The 22,678-nt window shown below is 32.5% G+C and overlaps 1 protein-coding gene across 2 annotated transcripts in view; it reads left to right on the top strand.

The window, feature by feature from the left end:
- Window positions 1–1,550: 1,550 nt before the first annotated feature.
- The window catches only part of LOC128238864 (serine/threonine-protein kinase 33-like), a 40,575-nt gene continuing 19,447 nt past the window's right edge, over window positions 1,551–22,678 (top strand). Inside the window, exons 1-4 of one of the 2 annotated variants that reach the window (XM_052955157.1) lie at window positions 1,551–1,864; window positions 15,339–15,550; window positions 16,079–16,183; window positions 19,608–19,746. In XM_052955157.1, coding sequence (XP_052811117.1) covers window positions 15,362–15,550; window positions 16,079–16,183; window positions 19,608–19,746 — 433 coding nt within the window. In that variant the 5' untranslated portion in view covers window positions 1,551–1,864; window positions 15,339–15,361. Of the gene's footprint in view, window positions 1,865–13,573; window positions 13,704–15,338; window positions 15,551–16,078; window positions 16,184–19,607; window positions 19,747–22,678 lie in introns of those variants that run through there. The other variant, XM_052955159.1, reaches the window with a different exon arrangement.

The raw sequence follows: 22,678 nt of genomic DNA, 5'->3' as shown, positions 1-22,678 counted from the left end.
GTCGGGCACGAAATGACTATAGATCTAAGGGTTACGAAGTTGACCAAAAATTGGAGTGCACGAAATTACTAGTTCACCCCCACACAAACGCGCGTGCACGCACGCACGCACGCACACACTTATATCGAAAATTCATTGTCTGGCGGGGATGAGCTCGTCAACTTATTATGGTCTACTTCATATACACGCAGGTGGAAGTTTAAACATGTTCATTTTCAAAAGTTTTAATGCCTAATTGTGTGAGCATTGTAGAAATGCCCGTTATGTTTTGTATTCAGACATGTTGCAATCTTTAATAACGTAGTTATGATACAACTTTGACTCCGAAACGGGAGGGTGATATTTTAATAATGGGGACAGCAATGTGCACTGACGTCGAGACCCTTTTCCGTTTCAACCCTTTTTATTTCAATAATATTTTCATCCCAGTATTTCATGTAATTTTCATTTGGTTCGTGGTTGCCGTTGTGCATTGTTTTACATTTTAACGTTAGATATCATTTGCCACTCGTCTTACCATGTATTTGCAGTAAGATGTCTCCTTGGAGATTGACTCTTGTCCTTCAATTTCAAGCATTTGATAAATCTTAGTACCAAATATACATGTAAATATAAATGTTTGATAACAGGCTGTCAGGCAGGTCATTTATGAAGATGAGAAAGAGGACAGGTACTAGATTACTGCCCTGTGACAACTCCATTTGAATTGCTACATCTTGCTATTGTGAGAAGCTCGATACTGTTTTTTACAACTCTTATTTGTTTTCTGTTACTTAGAAAATATGTATTCCATTTAAAATGTTTCCTCTTATTTCTATACTTTATAACTTTTTGAACAGATACGGACGGAATAGTGTTGGTCCCATTTATTTAGAGTTTAAAACTATATACAAGTTTTATTGAGATATATTTTGAGATGGTTGACTGGAGAAAGGATCTGAATTATTCTGGTGTTTCGATCGAGTCGGCGATCTCTTTCAGCTCGTTTCAGTCTCTGATTGATTTTTGGGGAAAAGAGTTTCTGTATGTCTCACAGTTAATGCGATTTTGGTAAAATTCGCGGCTGCCCCTTGTCCAACTGTCGTTTTCCTTGAAAAACTCACTTCTTTTAATGTCCAACAGATCTTTGCAAATCCGTATGAGCATAGTTCTGTAATTTTCATTATGTTTATGTCTTTTTAGGAAATAATGTCCATTAGTACTACAATTTACCGCGGACCATGAGGGGGGGGGGGAATTATAATTGACTGGTGCATTACTGTTTGGAAAATGGAATATTAAAACTGTTTTTTACAGATCTATTTATTCTTATTCTTATTCTTATTCTTATTCTTATTCTTATTATAATTATTATTATTATTATTATTATTATTATTATTATTTTAATCATCATTATTATGTTGCGGTTGCTGTTGTTGTTGTTTTCTTAAGCATTTAAGTTTATTACTTTGGTTGTTGTTTGACTTGAGGTGCATAGTAAAGGAGACTGGTTTAGAATTCCTCATTTAGTTTAAGTATTTTTATAAAGAATAGGAGAAAACCAGACTTGCGCGAATTCGGTGCGCATCTTGCATGGAAGCCGATAGCGCCTATGGAGACACAAATGTCATTTTTGGAGACTTGAAATAATTGGATTAATAACAGTCTGTCTGATTATTTTTGTTATCACTCATAATAACTGCTTTAATTATAGATCCTCGTCAGAATATGATGTGAACCGTGCCTATCCATTCTGTCATCTTCAGAAAAAACAGGATAATCGACATATCAAGATAAACGATTAACTTAAGTTTTTAAAGTTTCTTGTGTGATTGCAAGGACGCTGTCAAGACGGATAAACGTCAAAATATAAATTAAACAACAGGTTAGTTTATTCATTGCATGTCAAATGCTGTCATTGTCAAAACATCTATGTTTCTATGTTTATTGAAGTGAACAAAATTATGGATAATGATACAAAACACAATTAAATGTCCAAATTTTAATATCGCATACCAAAGTATTTAGTTGAAATTACAGAACTGAAAGGAAGATCATAGTCATTTGACAATACACATTTGTTTACAGATTGCACCATTTTCGCAGTTAATGATTAGTCCACCTAAATGGCCGTCAAGGAGTCTTTTGACGATTTTTTGACAATGGCAGACTCGAGACAGGGATACATAAAAAATGTCATAAGAATAAAAAAAGTATCCCTGATCGCTCATTTTTGTAGTTAAGTAAATGATATATTACAATAAAAAATGATAAAAAGGTCAAGATTGATAATGATTTTGTTATAAAAGCTTTTAAAAATCTGTTGAGTTTTTGTATGGACTTATAAGCCATATACTTTTTGTTGGTATTGGCAGACTTTGACGTCAGTGTCTATTCTAGGGCGCATGTTTTTGGCATTGGCGTCCGGCTTTTTTTTTTCAAAGATCACACATATTTTATAACATGTACTAAAATATCCTACACATGAATCAATAAACTAACAGTCAGGATCAGCGTGAGTATCAAATATTTGGGTTCAACTTTGAAGGAGGCAGCTCTTATAAATAAAAATATACCGTTTTTTTTAATAATTTTTTTTTGGTAAATGTGATGTAAACAAAGTGCAGTATTGTATACTGAATGTTAAACACAGTGCATCATTTCTACGCACTGCTATTGGTGATGATTTTTACAAGATCTGAAGCTATTCAAAGTTGAAATTGATATCAGGCACTCTATTGACCTTTTGGCCTAAATATGTTGCTTGCAGAAAAACTTGAACCATTAAAATTAAAACAAAACATTGTATGAAAAGATCGAATGGTGCCAGTCAGTGAATTTGTGTTATGGCGTTTACCTACATGGTGTAAACAATGAAGTTTATTTTATTTATTTAAACAAACTGTACTATTGGCTTGAGTAATATATGTTTTTGTGTACTTGAAAATAATCCATATCCGTTTGTAAATCTTAAAGGAATTGAAGCTTAAATAACACTTAATATATGTTATTGCATGGATGTTACAAGTGAGAGTTGAGGCGTTACAGGTACTAAAATATCCAAGTAATAAAAAAATTGCCCATCCGTCAAAAATGCAATATACGTGGCACTCGAATAATAAACCTCACATACACTGTCGATTAGATTACTTTTTAATATCAGACAATCTATTAAATTACGTAAAAAGTAGTAATATAAAACCAGGATTTAAAACCGATCACTCTTTAATACAATTTACGATAGATAATTTAAAGGCGGAAAGAGGTCCGGGGTATTTTAAATTAAACAACTCTCTCCTTCTGGACAGAGAATATCAGTCCAAGATAAAAGAATGTATCCAAGAAACGATAGATTTTAATAACGATGCAAACCCAAACACATTATGGGAAATAATAAAAGGTTCGATTAGAAATGAAACAATAAAATATGCTTCATATAAAAAACATTTACTAAAAACAGAGGAGGAAAAGTTAATAAATGAAATAGAATGTATTGAATCACAACTAAATAATAACATCCCTGACTCTATTGATAACCTAACGCAAGCACTAGTACAAAAGAAACAATTCCTTGATGAAATCCGAACTAGACATATAAATGGAAGTATTTTAAGATCGAAAGCAATGCATGTTGAAAATAATGAAAAAAATACCAAATATTTTGCAAGTCTTGAAAAAAAACACGCAGAGAAGAAAACTGTATACAAACTAAAAGTAAACAATGAAATGGTGGTAGGGGTTAAAAATACACTACAAGATGAAGTCAAATTTTACAAGAAACTTTATAGTAAAAGCACAGACCTAGAAGAAGACATGAGGAACCTATTTCTTAATTCTGTTAACAATAAGCTTTCTGAAACTGATAGCAACTCATGCGAAGGCCTACTTTCAATACATGAATGCGGAAATGCATTAAAAAACATGAACAATAATAAAAGTCCCGGCTCAGATGGTCTAACTACGGAATTTTATAAAATGTTTTGGAATGACATTAAGAATGCTTTAATTAACTCCTTAAATTTTTCCTTTCATAAAGGTCATTTGACACCGCTCCAAAAACAGGGGATAATTTCCCTTATTCCAAAACCTGACAAAGATTTAGAAAACCTTTCAAATTGGAGACCAATCAGTTTACTAAACATTGACTACAAAATAGCTACGAAAGCAATATCAAATAGAATAAAACAAATTTTGCCAAAAATTATTGACCCTGAGCAAACGGGTTTTATCAAGGGTAGATACATTGGCGAAAATGTTCGACTTATTATTGAGGTCATGCAATATCTTGAAAACAATAATATGCCTGGGCTCTTATTCTTTGCCGACTTTCAAAAAGCTTTTGATAGTATTGATCACTCTTTTATATTTGATAGCCTTAAAAGTTTTAACTTTGGCACCGATATCGTACAATGGACTAAACTATTCTATAGAGATATACAAAGTATTATTATAAATAATGGTCATTTGTCGGAAGCATTTACAATTGAAAGAGGAGTACGACAAGGCTGTCCACTTTCTTCAATTTTATTTATCCTTTGCCTACAAATACTATCAAGTTATATCAAGCAAAACCCTGATATCAAGGGAATAAATGTAGATAACGTGGAAATTAAACAATCACTTTTCGCTGATGATGCAACTTATTTTAATGATGGTTCAGAACATTCTTTTGAATCCTTGATCAAATCATTAGAACATTTTTCAAAATGTTCAGGTCTAAACCTGAACACAAACAAATCCATAATTCTAAGAGTCGGTACGCTAAAAACAACAGCAAAACAATATTGCAGATCTAAACCATTTATATGGACATCAGAATGCGCAACAGCATTAGGTATTACCTTTTACAACAATAAACAACTAACAATTGACAAAAATACCAACAAAAAGCTTGTTGAGTTTCATAAAACACTGAAACAATGGGAACATAGGAAATTAACGTTACTGGGTAAAGTAACAGTTGTGAAAACGTATGCTCTACCAAAATTAATATACCCATTTACAGTTTTATCGAATCCAAGCAAACAATGTGTTGAACAAATTATAAGAGCCATTTTCAAATTCCTGTGGGATGGTAAGCCAGAAAAAATAAAAAGAAATATTTTGTATCAAAACTATGAAAAGGGTGGACTTAAACTCACAAATATTGCAGCTTTCATTGACTCTTTAAAAGCTGTTTGGGTTAAAAGATACCTGGATGACACTAATAAAAGTCAATGGAAATTATTTTTTCACAATAAAATGAAAATGTATGGAAATAATCTTATATTTGAAAGTGAAATGGATAAGTGTTTTATTAATAAAGTGTCAGAAAACGGCACATTTTTGAATGATGTTCTCCAATCATGGAACAAAATAAAAAAAATACACGACTCTAATAAAATCAAAATTGCCAAAACAGTGATCTGGAATAACAAAAATGTTCGTAATATAGGAAACACTATATTCTATAAAAAATGGTATGAAAAAGGCATAAAGTACTTTGAGCACATTTTTGATTATAGAACGAATAAATTTTACAATTTTAATCAAATTGAATATTTATACGGCATACAAAGCTCCGATTTCATAAGATACCAAACTCTCATTAAATCAATCCCGATGGAAATGAGAATACAGCTTACTAAAGATGGAATTAGCCACACTAACAACACATCATTCAAAGAAAAAGTTGTACAATCAAAGCAATCAAACAATTTTCTTTACTTAATATTACTTCAAACAACATTAACACCAACTTCAGAACTAAAATGGACAGAAACTTTAGCAAGCGAAAATGAACATATGGAATGGAAACATATCTATAGTAATATATACAAATCAACAATAGACACCACCTTACGTAGTTTTTATTACAAGTTCCTTTTGAGAATAATACCAACAAATACATTACTTTTTAAGTACAAACTTGTCGATTGTACATTATGCTCATTTTGCCATTCAGGTGTCGAATCCATAGAACATCTATATTGGGAGTGCTATGAAACACAACAGTTGTGGAACAAATTAAATAATTTTATTGCCTCAACAACAATTAACATCGTTATCAATAAACGTGAGGCTTTATTGGGAATAGTATGTAAAAACAAATATAGTAATGTTTGCAACTTCCTTATTGTTTTAATGAAATTTTATATAAACTCAACCAAGTGCAATAATAGACATCTATCTTTTAATGCATATATGATGTATCTTAAATTAAGGATTAAAATAGAAGAGCAAATTGCTTTAAAAAACGATAAGTACGAAGCCCACAATAAAAAGTGGGAAATACTGAAACTAACATAATCAGTAAAAGACACAAATAGCCATAACGATTCTTTTTTTTCTTTTTTTTCTTTTCGTAATGTATGTATTTGTTGAATTATTTAACAAATATTAAATCCCTATTGTAGTTTTTACTTGTATGCATATCTAAGTGTAGGGGACATCACTGTCGTGTGAGTGTGTGTGTGTGTGTGTGTGTGCGTGTGTGTGCGTGTGTGTGCGTGAGTGCGTGCGTGCGTGTGTGTGCGTGTGTGTGTGGTGTGTGTGTGTGTGTGCGTGTGTGTGTGTGAGCTTAACCATACTGATAGAAATTGCATAGAAGGTTATATTATATAAAGATGAAGATAATGTGTTATTACTACTCTATGTGAAAATAAATGAGAAAAAAAAAAAAAAATTGCCCTGACTACCGATTATTAAAGCCTGGTACAGAAGAACCAACATAAACTCAAACCACAATGAAGTTGTGCCAGATTTGGAGAATTTGTCTCAAATGGATTGTATTGTTTATATGTGAACTATAATCATTTATATTGCCTGTTCCCCCACAAGAAAATGTCTACTTTCCCCCAAATATAAATTCATTTGCCTTGAATAACTGAATTTCTTTTTATCTAGATTTGAAACTCCCAAATATTTGTTTCACATATTTATTGGCAGTATTTCCATTCAGGACATTATTAAACAACCCTCAGCTTTGTGACAGGGGACTGGTTTCATCAAGATAACTTATTTTACAGGGTCGATTTCATTGAAGCGTAGAGGCTCTTTTTGTGCAGGATATAAATTTTTTGTTCCTGCTTATATATTTCAAACATTTTAACATGATATTGTAAAAAGACAAAAGACTAACAAAAAGAATATTTCATCACTTCCCAGCTTCAAAACTTTTTTTAAAGCAATTCAAAATTAATCAAAACTCATCAAAATTTAAAAAAAATATTGAAATTGCAAATATCATGTCCCGTGCTTTTTCTTCGTCGCCTGAAGCTTGTTCTATACTATTCAAAATTATTATCTGCTGAAAAATCAGTCAGTAAAATATGTTAGTGTAGTTAAACAATTATGAGTATTAAATGCAATTTGAATATAATATGCAGCATGGAAATATTTGAAAGATCATAAACCGGTTTTCAATCTCTGATATGATGGATAGTAAAATTTGTTCTGATTTCCAACACTGATATGCCTATTGGGCAATGGTGGAAAAAAGCACAAACCTGCAAGCCCTAAACTGGTAACAAGCTTATCAGGTTTTCTCAAATTCTGGATAATTATTGCATGGCTTGTTAAAATTGTTGATGTAAAATACTAATGCATGAATTTGGCTTGTTCAACAGTAATTTCGATGATTGATTGAGGAATATAAAAAAGTTATCCAACAGTACACTTCTGACTATCAGTTATTAATAAAAATGGCCTGTGATGGGCAACTGCATGTTGACATCTTGGCAAGTTCTGCTGTGCAATTATGACTGTTGGGAGTGATTTTTCCAGATCTTTGGGAAAATGTCCTTTACCCTTGGGTATTGGAATTTTCATTTCGTTTTAACAAAATCAGAAAATTTTGATGATTTATGATGTTTGTTGAATGTACCCGAATACAGTATATTCTCAATAAGAACTGGCTGCCAGCCAAAATGGATGGTTCAAATGGCATTTGGGCTATTCGAATTTGCCTAGGTTTAGGGTTCATTTTTTTATCACATACCTTTTGTTGTTTTTGTTGTAAATTTTTCGTTGAATAATGTGACTTTGCATACATCTTTCAGATGTCATATTTATCAGAATTTGTAGACACTGTTTAATGTGATTAATTATCAAGTTCTATGACTCAAACCCTTATATTATTTTTTTTTTTTTTTTATAAAATTGCAGTTTAAAGCTGCACTCTCACAGATTGAAGATTTTGACAACTTTTTTATTTTTGGTCTTGGAAAGAGGAAATTTTTGCATAAAAATATCTGCAAACCAATGATAAAAAATTGCTGACAAAAGATCAGAGCGCAGATTTGCATATTTCCGTTCAAAAATTAATGTTTTATGGCTTAAACCGTTACTAACGGTTTAAGAAAAGTGCATAAAACATGAGTTTTTGAACTTAAATTTATATGAAATTAATTTATTTCAATTAATTTTTTTGTCAGCAGTCTTATATCACTAGTTTCCATGGTTTTTGCAAAAAATGGATCGTTTCAAGACAAAAAATAAAAAAGTTGTCAAAACGTTTAATCTGTGAGAGTGCAGCTTTAAAATATTTTCTAAAATACCACTGAATGCAGGAAATATAAAGACCTGACAATTTCAAGTTGGGAGCACATCCATAGACCCAGTCATCCTCCAAGCTAGCTGGTTAAAATATTTTTCTATTTGTGCCAGTTCAACTACAACTTTGGTATAAACTTTGTGTTCTTCTTTCCGATTTTCATGTTTCTTTCTAGAAAAGAAGGAATTTTAACAAGCTGATCATAGTCTTTTTTTATGATCCAAATGATTAAATCATGCTTTTGTGCTTGCAGGCCTTTTTCTAGGCACTCCATGGGTCAGATATTCCGACACATCTGACCTATTTTCTACAGCAAAACACTTTTAAAATCGAGCCGAATTCCATTTTCTGACAAGGAAATAGTACCCTAGCCTCCTGTGCTCAAATCCTAATGTTCTAAATTCCTAAACATTTCTCTGAGGATAGTCCTGCAAGAATGGTTGCTAAAAACGTCCCCTAATATGTCCTGATAATCCCACTAGCTGAAAGTCTATTGAGGCTACAATTTTAAAAGCATATTGAGTTGTGTAATTTGGGCAAGTAACAGATTGGGCCAGTCACAAAAGATTATGAACGAAGTGTTATTATTGTTGCTCATTGATTTGACACTTAGGTTCAATGTCTCCACTGTCAGGGAATTGGGCTCAGCCGTTTCAAAGGGGAAGTATTGCTGATAAAAGGGACTTTCAAAATAAAACATTCTATCACTCACAGCATAATTGCAAAAGAAAAATGTCTCAAGTACCGGTATTTTTGCTACCTTTTTCTGATTTTCGTTTAAAATGGCCCTGTGAATATAAATAATTTTCTGCCAAAAGGAGTTTTAGAAGTCTTACAATATTTTTGGCATTTTATAAAATGTTGATTTTGTATCTGGTGTGACAAAAATCTGAAACTCTGCGTATATTCATACAGCAAATATAGCTTTAATCATAGGTTTCAAACTCCTCCGTATTTGCAAATATTTGAATAAGCTACCATTTCAGAAGGCAATTGTGAATATTGACAACTTTGAAGTGCACAATAGTTGTCCAATTAGAGTAGATCCATTCATGGATTACAGATTAAAGTATAAATACAAAAGTTTGTTTTACATAGGCCGTTGAGCACACATTTTGAGAAAATCACAACGCTTCCGTTTTAAAAAAATCTTAGCAACAAATAGTATTGATACAACCACATATGAATAATTCATTCAGCTAAGTTAAACGCTTTTTCTTTAATATGCTGTTGTTTTTGCGTTGGTCTAGACTTTGCAGACATGAGGCAAAAATTCATTGCTACCTGCCTTTTCAACACCTACAAAAACAATATTGCCTTAAAGCTTGAAAAAGAAAACATTCAGTAAACATTTGATAACATTGACGGGATTAAACATTGTACTGATTAATGAAGTGTTGTAACGGCTTACAGAAAATCATGCTTAATTAGTAAGGGTGGGCAGAAATCCCTGATAATTCCTTTTAAATCATTATTTGTTTTCTGTCAATTTAATCATTATGTTCTAAACATTTCTTAATGAATGATTTTAACCTCCCTCAGTTTGTACGAGTAACACATATTCAAGAGACATTAAGTCACTACATGTGACGTAATTATTATTTCGGCTACAAATTGTTAGTCGTCTGATGAAATATGATTGTTATTCACTAAGGCCTTTTTAAATCACTGCACAGATAAGTAATTAAATGATTGACTTCGTCGAGCAGAAGATTACACCATGAACAGTTGCCACTATCCACAATAGATGGTATTGTTACGGTGATTGATTGAAGTTTTTTGCTTTAACAGTTTTTTCGTCAGCCGGGTGTATTTGTTAAATGCTTGCCTTTTGTTTCCAAAATGATGGCAAAGCTATGCTATTGCAAAGATTTCTTTTTGAGGCCTTGCGGACCCTTTTTTATTTGCCCCGTAATAGGTTCCATGGGGTCAGGGCCATCTAACAATTTGGCCCATCTTACATTCATAAACAGTAGTATTTCGTACAGTGCATGCAAGTTACGAAATAAATTTAAAGATTTTTTTATTAAGTATATCTGTTACTATTAAGAAGCTAAAAAAAATGTTGCTAGGTTTTTGCTCTCTATATAATGCATATGTTTATTTTATCTGAGATTTAAAATATTTTTACCTTCAAAGCAAAAGTGGTAGAGTGCTTAACGGGTAAGTGCTCTTAAGATTTAGATCAAAGGGGTAGTTTCATGACGGTACATTTATGGCCCCGCAAATTGACAAGAAATTATGGCTGTTTAAAAAGAAAATGTAGAAGGTGAAAATGGTGATTTATTTTTACATTTGTTTATATTTAAAACATAATTATTTTAAAATAAACCTTAAATAAAGCAATGATGTACTAGTGAAATAGAAAAAAGTTTTTTGCCAAATAACTTTTGATAGCATTGATAGATATTGATTAAACTTGGAGTGTGGGTAGCTTGTGTAAAGAGCTAGCTTGGGATTGCTTTTGAGGGGGGTGGGGCTAAGGTCAAGGTCACTGTTACTAAAAATTTAAAAATGGTGTCCGCCCAATGACTTTAGTTAGCATTGATATATATTGATAAAACTTGGTGTGTAGGTAGCTTATGTACAGAGCTAGCTTGGGATTGCTTTTGAGGGGGGGTGCTAAGGTCAAGGTCACTGTTACTAAAAATAGAAAAATGGTTTCTGCCCAATAACTTTAGTTAGGATTGATGGATAGTGATGAATCTTAGTGTGAATATAGCTTATATGAAGCTGCAGATTGAACTTGCTCATACAACAAATTAATTGGCTATAATTTCTGATTGCCCATAACAAAAACCTGGTTTCGTCGCATTGCGGCGCTTCTAGTTTTATTTTTGTCTTGGAACGAGCCAATTTATGAGAAAAAGCATGGAAGCCAGTTATAAATATAAGACTGTTGACAAAATATCAGATCGCAGACACTGGTGTGCAGATATTTACGCAAAAATTGGCTCATTCCATGACAAAAAAATTGTCAAAACGGTTAATCTATGAGAGTGCAGCCTTAAATAATCCAATCCTTCACTATCGTTCATATTTTGCTTACGTTTCGCATATCATGTACAAAGTATGTTGTTTGAAATTCTTTTAATGTTAAAACATGCGGCCAGTCATAATTCATGTTTTCTATTAAATGCACGACAAATGTAAACAAATGTAAAAAATATCCATTTTCACCTTCTAAACCATTTTTTTTATCAAGTATTTGCAGTTTGTTTGGTGAAATATAGCACAAAGTGTGTATAAATCTTTTATACAAGGCTTATATATTATCATTTAATAGATTTCAAGCACCAAAGTTTATTTCTTAGTTTGGGCGAATTTGTTTTGCTGAAAATGAAGCTTCGTGAACATAACACTTTGTTTTTTTTGCATTACTCTTTTACCAGAAATGTAACAGAGTCTTTAACCTTAGACTTATATTTGGTGAAAATGAACATTGAAGAAATGGTTATAAATCTTAGCTGCATGCTCACAGGACCATTTTGATGACATTTTTTAATTTATGTTTTGGAACAAGTCAATTTTTGCGTTAATGTATTGAAACCAGTGATATTAGAAAGCTGACTGAAGTTTTGATTGCAGTTTTTAATATTTATGGTCGAAAAATGATGTTTTATAGCTAAAAGAGTTACTAATGCTTTAAGAAAATTGAAATTTTTGGCTATTTTTAAAAATATTAGTCTTCTCATATGACTGAATTGAAAGCATTATAGTGCTGAGACAAAAAAAATAAAAAATGTCAATCTGTGTGAGTGCAGCTTGAAATGTTCTGTATTTTCAACAAAGATTCCGCTTGTATGTAGTGTTTACACTATTTTTTTTTGCCGATTTGATCACCGGACGGTTTCTTATTAAATAGTTTAAAATTCTTCGGAAAATGAAAATTCGGACCAAAGTTTCATTAAGGCATCAATTTGTTTATTAAGTGGGTTATTCAATGGTTTGCACATTCTGACGAAAATGCCGACCAAAGTTTCATTCAGTCATCAATTTGTTTTATTAATTATAAGTCGATTATTTGCCCATTTGCTGGCTAGTATTGAAACAACGGCGCCAACACTAAGACAATTTGTCTGGCAAAAGCTGATATAATGGTTTCAGTAAAGCAACAATAAGCAATGAATATAACCGGAAAGTGAACAAAAAGTTATTCAGTTTAGTTGAAAATGGCTTTTCAAAAGAGTTTTTGTTGTTTATATATAGCTTCTGTTTCGTTGAAGAAAAAGGTTATAAAGTAAAACTATGAAAATACTCAGCATATTAAAGCTGCACTCTCTCAGATTAACCATTTTGACAATTTTTTTGGTCTTGGAATGTGCCAAATTTGGCGTAAATGTCTGAAAAACAGTGATATTACACTGCTGATAAAAGATCAGATAGCAGTTTTTTATAAGTACGTTCGTAAATTGATGTTTTATGGCATAAAAAGTGTTGTAGAGGCTTAAAGAAAAATGATTTCTTTGGCAGTTATTTTAACAATTAAGATCTGTTCTGTTGTGAGTTATATTATATGACTGAATTAAAAGCTTTGATGCCAAACTCAGGTGATTCTGAGACAAATTTAAAAAAAAATAGAAATGTAAAATCAGTCAATCTGTGAGAGTGGCCAGCTTTTGAATGTAAGTTAGCACAATTGTTGCCTCATACCATTATCATATGTGTAACAAGGCCCATAACTCTGACTTAAAACTTTATTTAGTTACATATGTCCCTTTAGACTGAACATAAACAGACAAGCTTCGACATGCCCCTGCAGTGCTCTTGTTAAAAATATGTGAAGGCAACCACAAGGGCTAATATGCATCCATCCTCGTGAAAGCTTCTCACAAAATTTCAGTTAACCTTTTTGTAATAAAAAAATAGTCTGTTAAAATGTAAATTAGGTACACTCGAACACAGCGCTAAATGTTCACAGCTTGACAAATGACTGAGTAGCATGCATTGATATAGAATGGCTTTATAATCACTCTTCTGTCACGGAACTTGGGACATATTGGTTTCCTTATTGGAAAACTTCAACAGTTGCTCTCTGCTCACTTGAAATATTATAATAAACTTTAAATTAAGTATTTGCTACTGTGTCAGATTATTCAGTTAAATTGGTCAGGTCACTTCAGTTGATCCCTCTGTGATAAGTATCATTTAAGGTTGGATATTTCTTGTATCGGATATTTCTGCATTTATGGTATGTCGGTATTGTTAATAAAGCTTTACTATTTGAATGTTATTTGAACAGCAAAATGAAATATTTTTATTAGTAATAACTTTAGTAAAGCTTCATTTGAGTTGTTAACTTTTAAGCTGTGTAATTAAAGATTGAGTTTCGTTTTGAAGTTATGGGAATTATTTTGGAATTGTCCTTTAACTAGCATAATCTGGTCGGTATGTAATAGCTACAAATTGTTTTAAAAATGTGATATTAAAATGTTATGGCCGATTATTCAGAATTTTGTTGATTTTGTTTAACATCGTTGTTAACATCATCATTGTTAGCTTTAAAATCGTTACTGTGCTGGAAGTTTAATGAATACATTTGTGATCTCAAGAATGTCTAGTTAGATTTGAGATGATTGTTTCAAGTGAACTTGTTAAAAAATATATAAGCACTTCATCAAACAGTTCACGTTAAAAGGTTAACAAAGTTATCATTAATCTTGTTGTTAACTTTAACAAAATTCTGAACAATCGGTCCACTGTTCTGCAATGTTGGGCTGAATTTTCAGAATTTTGTTAATATTGTTTTACAATGTTGTTCATGTGTTACAAGTGTTTCAGCTGTATTAGTTTATATTTGATATCACAACTTTAACTAAAATCTGAACAATCAGGCAAATGTTACATTCTTTAAAACCAAGATTCTGACAGCTTGAACCCTTCAACTAATGTTGATATGTATGCTCAAATATTGTCTTTAAAGACCATAATATTGGAAGACATTAAAAAGTTTGCCAATGTGTTTTGGGGCGATTATGTTTGATCAAGTGATGTTACCAACGTCATCAATTAAAGCTAAAATATCCATCAAATGTTCTTTCAGTCCTTTTGGCCGAGTGGTTATAAGACTGTGGCCTTCTATTTTTTTCTTTACTGTACCAGGGTGGGTTCACTCCCAACTAAAACCAAAATATTTTGTTCTTTTATCGTATGCTTTTCGTCCGTTAAAATAATCGTTTTCAGATGCATTTTCGGGGAAAATATTTTTTTGTAAAAAAACATGAGTGAGTCCTTCTAAAACATCAATGTTGATGGAGATGTACATTTATACTTTGATGATGTTTCGTTGTAGATTCATCTGATGCTTATCAAAGGTAGAAAATTGATTTAATAGAATCTGGATATACAACATGCATTAAATACACATTAAATGATCATAAAAATATACACATTGACTTTTTGAATGCCAGTAATGTTGTGAAAAAGACTTTTGAAACTGTGTAATAGTTTGTGTTTATTCTTGGTACCTGGGTCGACTTATTAGAGTCAAGACCAAAAATAAATGCTAACTCTTTGTGTTCTGCAAAAAAATGCTGCGCGATTGCCTATATGTAATGCAAATTCAAATGTGCAAGCTTCTAAATAACTCACTTATTAAGCAATAAATGTCTAAATGGGAATTCTGCGGGGTTTTTTTCCGTTGAATTGGGCGGTTGTAATCTGCTCTACTGAAATTTGGTTATAAGAGCTCTTTTAGATGATTAAATGTAAATCTGTAAATTTGTTCAATATAAACATGCAATTTACAGCAAACAGTTGGCCTGGTTTCACAAAAATACCTTGCCATAATTGGTCAGCTATAAATGATTATACTTGTCATTTGCAGATGAAATATTCATTGGAGACAGGATGACATCAACGCGGAAGGGGAGTGCGGACAAGACGATTCCGCACACCCGGTTGGAGGATGAGGCGATGATATGGGAAGGGTATGAGAACATTAAGAAGCTTGGCGAGGGCTCGTTCGGTAAAGTGTACCAGGTCCGACATCGCAGCACCGACATCCACTGGGCCATGAAGTTCATTAACAAGGACAAGGTCAGTCTTACAGAAAAAATATGTTTCTAGCTTATAATGTTTTCACAATGACAAAACACATAACTATCATAATGTGTAGCAAATCCTATATCTTCGTCTAAAATATTTGTTGTGTTATGCTCAATTTTGTATCCTCCGGGAAAATGGAAAGGCGTTCGCTTACTGTGTTCATTATATACGTTGTCTTTCAAGTCTTGCAATTAGTAACTAGAACGAAAGATGTAAACAATAAAAAAGGTTGTGATATGTGTCAATACGTAACTATATTAATATATTTTGGTAATACTAAAAATTTATGTTTTAAAATCTACCTTCATAAAATTCATTACGTTAAATAATAAGGTTATGTGTATATGTTTTGATGATATTTAGATTATATATATATATATATATATATATATATATATATATATATATATATATATATATATATATATATATATATATATATATATATATATATATATATATATATATTTGTTTTAAATGTTACATCTAAATACTAATTATTTTCTGTTCCCATGTTAGGCTGGAGGCTCAGGCATCAAGCTTATGGAGCGTGAGGTGACCATACTAAAACGAGTCTCCCATCCCAACATTATACAGCTAAATGAGGTCTTCGAGACATCAAAAGTGAGTGGACTTAGTTACACGTCAATTAATGCAGGTTGTTTGATAACAGATAACATTATTTCTAATTAAATTTTTTACATGTCAGTTTGTTCAGGATTTGTCCTATAACCTTGCTGCCTAATAGTTGATAAAAAATTTTGGTCTTAACTGAAAAATTTCAAAAATATGAACTTGAAACTTTGCAGGTGTGTAACAATGACAATGTGCATTATAAAGACACATGTGCTGGAACTCTGAGTATTTTTTTTTGGCTATGACTTCTATGAATTCATAACATTTATGAGTCAATTAGCTCTGACATTCACTTAAAATTATTTTTTTTCTGTTTTGCTAAAAAAAAGGTTGAATAAAGTGCAGAAACAAATATTGCACTTCATTTTCCACGTTTTGATTTTTACAACCTACAAAATTACTACCAATTTGCAAGGGTTTTATTACAACTTAATAGCAAATATGTATTGTATGAAAGTATTGAAGGTTAAAGTCATTGAAGTGACATTGAATGTCTTCAAACAATTTTAATTTTTATCTCCAACAAATAAATAATTTTAGAAGGGTTTGTCCTTAAACCTCAGCCCATATTTTGCCACAAGAAAAGAGAGGCCAATAATTTTGAAATTATTTGATATTTGGATCGAAGGCTTTCAAAAGTTCAAGAAAAACGTATGTAGCCTTGATTAAATTTGCCTTAGTATGACATAAGGTTTTTTGTCTTGAATTTTCAATTGAATTTTAAATATTTCGCTATTTTCATCATTTTGACCTTTGCTGTAATGTCATATTTGTTTTTGCATTATAATGGAAATAATTTCAAGGGCTTAAAAGCTAATCTTTTACGGATTAGGGCAGTGTTTTGTGTTTATCTACACATGATATTTATTAAATATTAGACCTTGGCTTCGTACAAACAAAAAAGTGTTTTTCCTAAACCTTCTTTAAATTACTCCATTTACAAAAACTGGTGCAAGTTAACTACGTAATATACAAAAAAGCTGAAAACAATGCAAAAACGTTGCACTCGAACTCGACTTTAATCTTGGCAGTTTAAATGTACACAGTACGCCGTAAGTGAAAATGCAATGAATCATTAGCGCTGATTAGGCAATGTTTTTTAGATTTTTGTAAAATCCTGTCGCAGTCGAAAGAAACATGGTCTAGAGATAATGTTACTGGCAAAGATTAATTTCACTTGTAGCCATGATAGACATATTTGCTCATTAAAATATTGATTGCATTGATAATCCATTCCACTCTGTCACCCGGCCGTCAGACACATGTTGATAACATGCATGTTATGCCACATACATTCTCATTTCGTTGCGTATTTACACAATTTCACTTTTCATGGTTTGTGTTAGATAACTTGATAAGAAACCTCCAGTGTTTTTATTTCAAAAGAAAGAATGTTTGAAGTGAAACTCGCTATTTTGATAAAACATTTCTCTTGATGTAAATTTGCCTGAAGTATTTGTATGTGTCTATCAATGTCGTCCATAGCAGACTACGTGCTGTTTGAATATTGTCCGGATGTCATTAGTTTTCATCACTCTTTGTCTTTGATTGCTTTTATTAAACTTGTCATGTAAACCAATACTCTTTTGATTGATTTTAAATACTTTAAAGAAAGTATGAATAATATTTAGGGAAATGACACCATATTCTTCATGAAAATTGCAGACAAAATGTCGAAAGCCCATTCATGATGATGGTAATTAGATGGAAATTAGTGTTTACGCATATGTCTCCGCCTGGAACGGCATTGCTCGATGGATTCTGATTTTATGAATATTTAAGCCTGTGATAAAAACGACTCTTTAGTTTTAATTAGACATTTAAGCCAACACTAAGATTTATCTATCAATATCTATTGGGCCGATTGTTCAGAATTTTGTGAAAGTTAACAATGCTGTTAACAGTTCATTGTTAACTTTTAAAGATGATATATTTTTTATGTGCTCATATATTTAGATAAAACAAGCATATCTGAATCAGTTGTCTCAATATTTGTGACAAGTACTGCGGATCACATGTGTGTCCATGAAACAGTATTACAGATTTGAAAGTTAACAGCGATCCAGTTAACAATGTTGTTAACTTTAACAATGTTCTGAACAATCGGCCAATTGTTTATTTTTGCTTTACTAAGCAACTAAATCAGCAGTGGCAGGCTGCACCTGCTAATGCAAATTTAATGGTAACCATTTGGTAATAAATAAAAAAAATCATAACTATTACATATAATGAGCATAAATTATATCGAACATTTACTTCAAATTGATAAAACCTAAATGAAGTTTGACAATTATTAATTGATCAACAAACTTAATGTACGATCATAGTGACAAGATCAAATATCGAGCTCGACGGCCATTCAGTGTCTTGATAAAGAATTTGGCTTACTTCATGGGATAATTCAAAATACAAGTGCTAGTCTTGATTGAACATCTTTATGAGTTTTCAAGAGCTAAGAGTTTGTCATTTTGCATTGAATTGTCAAAACGTATTTTCTGCCGATTTGCATACATTTTAATGCCTACAATCCCACTTAATGTAGAGAGGTTATTAAACTAAAATAAGTCTCAAGTATTCTTGATAAGAATGCATTAAAATGCAATATGCACTAGCATAGTATCCCATGTAAAAGGAAACTCCCAAATCTTAGAGCCAAGGATAGGAAAATGGGGGCGTTTGTTTAAAAATCAATTTGATTTCTGTCGCCTGGTACGTTGATGTATTTATTTTCTATTGTGTTTGTCCTATCAACGAGATAGGCGTGTGTCATATAAAGAGCCTTTCATTTAAAGAGTTCCAAATGTTGTGAAAAAATGTTGGTGTGTAAATTTTACGTATTAGTCACAGTGGTATTGGTTTAATTACGGTAACCCTTTCCTTCGATGATAAGCCTTTTCATTCTTTATCCATAGCCTAAAACATACTCTAATATTATATAAGAGGGGATTAACTAGGGACAGCTGATATGGCCACTTCCCTATGAAAGAAGTGGCTAACAACATAATTCAGCATTATTCAGTGGACGAAATTAGCACAAGCCTTAATTACACTGTAAAATGAATTTCGGGTTGGCTAAAATCATGGTTTTTATATTGCGGGCTCGTTGACTATTTTTTAAGCCAAGCACTAGTGTAGGAATTTGGGATTGTTATTCAAAAGTCTAATTTCTAAAACTGAATTTTTGTGCTGTAAACACATAATGGCGATGCATGTTGCTTTTTAGAAAAAAAGTAAATTTTATTATTTTAAGGTGGCAGGGTAAGCCTTCATTACATCTTGAAAACAACCCACCCCCATTGGGCATATTTTAGAGTATACTCCTCTATAGGGTCATATGTATATATATAATTCAAAATTGTTCCTTTGTCTTTATTCCTTGAAATAAATTTCATGAGTAAATTCTCACCCACAGAGGATGTACCTGGTGATGGAGCTGTGTTCTGCGGGTGAGCTGGCTGATACACTCAAGGAGCGTAAACACTTCATGGAGAGCGAGGTCAAGGTCATCACCAAGGAGCTTGCTAGTGCAATACATTATCTTCACAAACATGGTAAGTTATCTTCACAAACATGGTGAGTGTAGGGCAGTACATTATCATCACAAACATGGTGAGTGTAGGGCAGTACATTATCTTCACAAACATGGTGAGTGTAGGGCAGTATATTATCATCACAAACATGGTGAGTGTAGGGCAGTACATTATCTTCACAAACATGGCCAGTGTAGGGCAGTACATTATCTTCACAAACATGATGAGTGTAGGGCAGTACATTATCTTCACAAACATGGCCAGTGTAGGGCAGTACGTAATCATCACAAACATGGTGAGTGTAGGGCAGTACATTATCATCACAAACATGGTGAGTGTAGGGCAGTACATTATCTTCACAAACATGGTGAGTTTAGGGCAGTACATTATCTTCACAAACATGGTGAGTGTAGGGCAGTACATTATCTTCACAAACATGGCCAGTGTAGGGCAGTACGTAATCATCACAAACATGGTGAGTGTAGGGCAGTACATTATCTCCACAAACATGGTGAGTGTAGGACAGTACATTATCATCACAAACATGGTGAGTTTAGGGCAGTACATTATCTTCACAAACATGGTGAGTGTAGGACAGTACATTATCATCACAAACATGGTGAGTTTAGGGCAGCACATTATCTTCACAAACATGGGGAGTGTAGGACAGTACATTATCTTCACAAACATGGCCAGTGTAGGGCAGTACATTATCTTCACAAACATGGTGAGTGTAGGACAGTACATTATCATCACAAACATGGCCAGTGTAGGGCAGTACATTATCTTCACAAACATGGGGAATGAAGGGCAGTACATTATCTTCACAAACATGGTGAATGTAGGGCGGTATATTATCTTCACAAACATGGGGAGTGTAGGACAGTACATAATCTTCACAAACATGGGGAATGAAGGGCAGTACATTATCTTCACAAACATGGCCAGTGTAGGGCAGTACATTATCTTCACAAACATGGTGAGTGTAGGACAGTACATTATCATCACAAACATGGCCAGTGTAGGGCAGTACATTATCTTCACAAACATGGTGAATGAAGGGCAGTACATTATCTTCACAAACATGGTGAGTGTAGGGCAGTACATTATCATCACAAACATGGTGAGTGTTACGGGCAGTATATTATCTTCACAAACATGGTGAGTGTAGGGCGGTATATTATCTTCACAAACATGGTGAGTGTAGGGCAGTACATTATCTTCACAAACATGGTGAGTGTAGGGCAGTATATTATCTTCACAAACATGGTGAGTGTAGGGCAGTACATTATCTTCACAAACATGGGGAATGTAGGGCAGTACATTATCTTCACAAACATGGGGAATGTAGGGCAGTACATTATCTTCACAATTACAATGAGTTTAGAGCAATACATTCCTTAACAGTTTTAGTGTAGGGTTCGGCATTTATTCACAAACAAAGGGATATAAGGCAATATTTTTTTCTCCATAATTTGTTCTGGTTTTGGACAGATATATGACCTTCACATATAGGGTGAATGTTGAACAAATCATTATCTTCAAAGCAATGGTTTTGATTAATTGCATGTTTATTGTGGGCATTTTATTGAATATTTTTCTAAAGATTGAAAAAAGTAAGCATTAACTATTAAGTTACCCTGTCATCATGCATAGATGATAAGCAGGCAGGGGGATTGTTTATAATGGAAGCAACCAGGATAGCCTATGGTGTTATATTCAAGCTTATAATAGCAGAATCCTATAAACTTTGCAGATCAATACAAAAATCAAAGACACTTAAATGCCTAGATAATCAAGTCAATAATTCATGTCAAGAAATAAAGTGCTGCACGTCATGGCCTATATCGGAGAAATAAAAAAATAATTGCCATCACTTGGGAATGACTTTGAATGAGTTAAAATCATAAAACTCTTAATAACGTATTGATTGGGGTTTTTTTTGCAATAGAATTTACCTTTTTTCTTCTTGATTTATTTATTACATTCATTTTAACCCATCTTGGTCAATAGTGCTCAAATTGTTCTCTCTTAACCAATTTCTATCAATATTACAAATAATCAAAGCTAATAGTAAATATTAAAAAGTACTAAAAACTCTTTCACAAAACTCAGTCCAATGTTATTATAAGCAAACAGTATTCATGTTTGACAACTAGGGCTATTACATTGAAATCAACTTGACAATAAATTTTTGCCACAAACTGTGTAATCATTTTATAAATATTTTTCATTCATTTGTACTCTGACAGCTTTTCTGTACAAGTAGGATACTCCACAATTTGTCAATAAACATTTGTGCTCTTTGACTTTGTCAATATCAGTGTGTGTATACCACGTGATTAATTGCGTCATAAATGCTACGTTGGAAGACAACATTTTGCTTCAAATGAAGACTTTAAACAAAGATAACTTCACTATTTGTTCACCATTTTAAATGAAACATAGCACAGTTTACGCCGCTGATGGAGCCCCGCCTTTGGTCTATTACTAGTTTGATTGAAAGTTTAGTTTCTTAAAACACTTCGACAAACCATTTCACAAAGCGTCCGGATGACGGAGCACTATCAAAACATTATTTTGGAAACACTGGTTTGTAGAAGTGTTTGATGAAACTAATCACCTTATCAAACTCTGGTAATAAAACGAGGGCAGGACTCTTAGAGGCATAGACTGCCCTTTGTTTCATTTAAAATGGTTTAGTAAAAGAAAAGTTATCTTTGTTTTAATTCTTCATTTTAAGCAAAATGTTGCCTTCTGACGTAGCATATATGACGTTATTTATCACATGGTATATACACACATACTGATCAATTAAGTCTTCACAATTGCCAATATTATTGGCAATATTGTTGTCACTTTTATTGGTCGTGGATTGGGTGCTTAATATAACAAACAGCACATACATGTTTCACATCTAGTGCTTTAATAACATTATCAATGATTAGCAACT

Source organism: Mya arenaria, chromosome 6 (assembly GCF_026914265.1).
Source record: "Mya arenaria isolate MELC-2E11 chromosome 6, ASM2691426v1".
Taxonomy (NCBI): domain Eukaryota; kingdom Metazoa; phylum Mollusca; class Bivalvia; order Myida; family Myidae; genus Mya; species Mya arenaria.
This window is presented reverse-complemented; position numbering and strand designations above follow the sequence as displayed.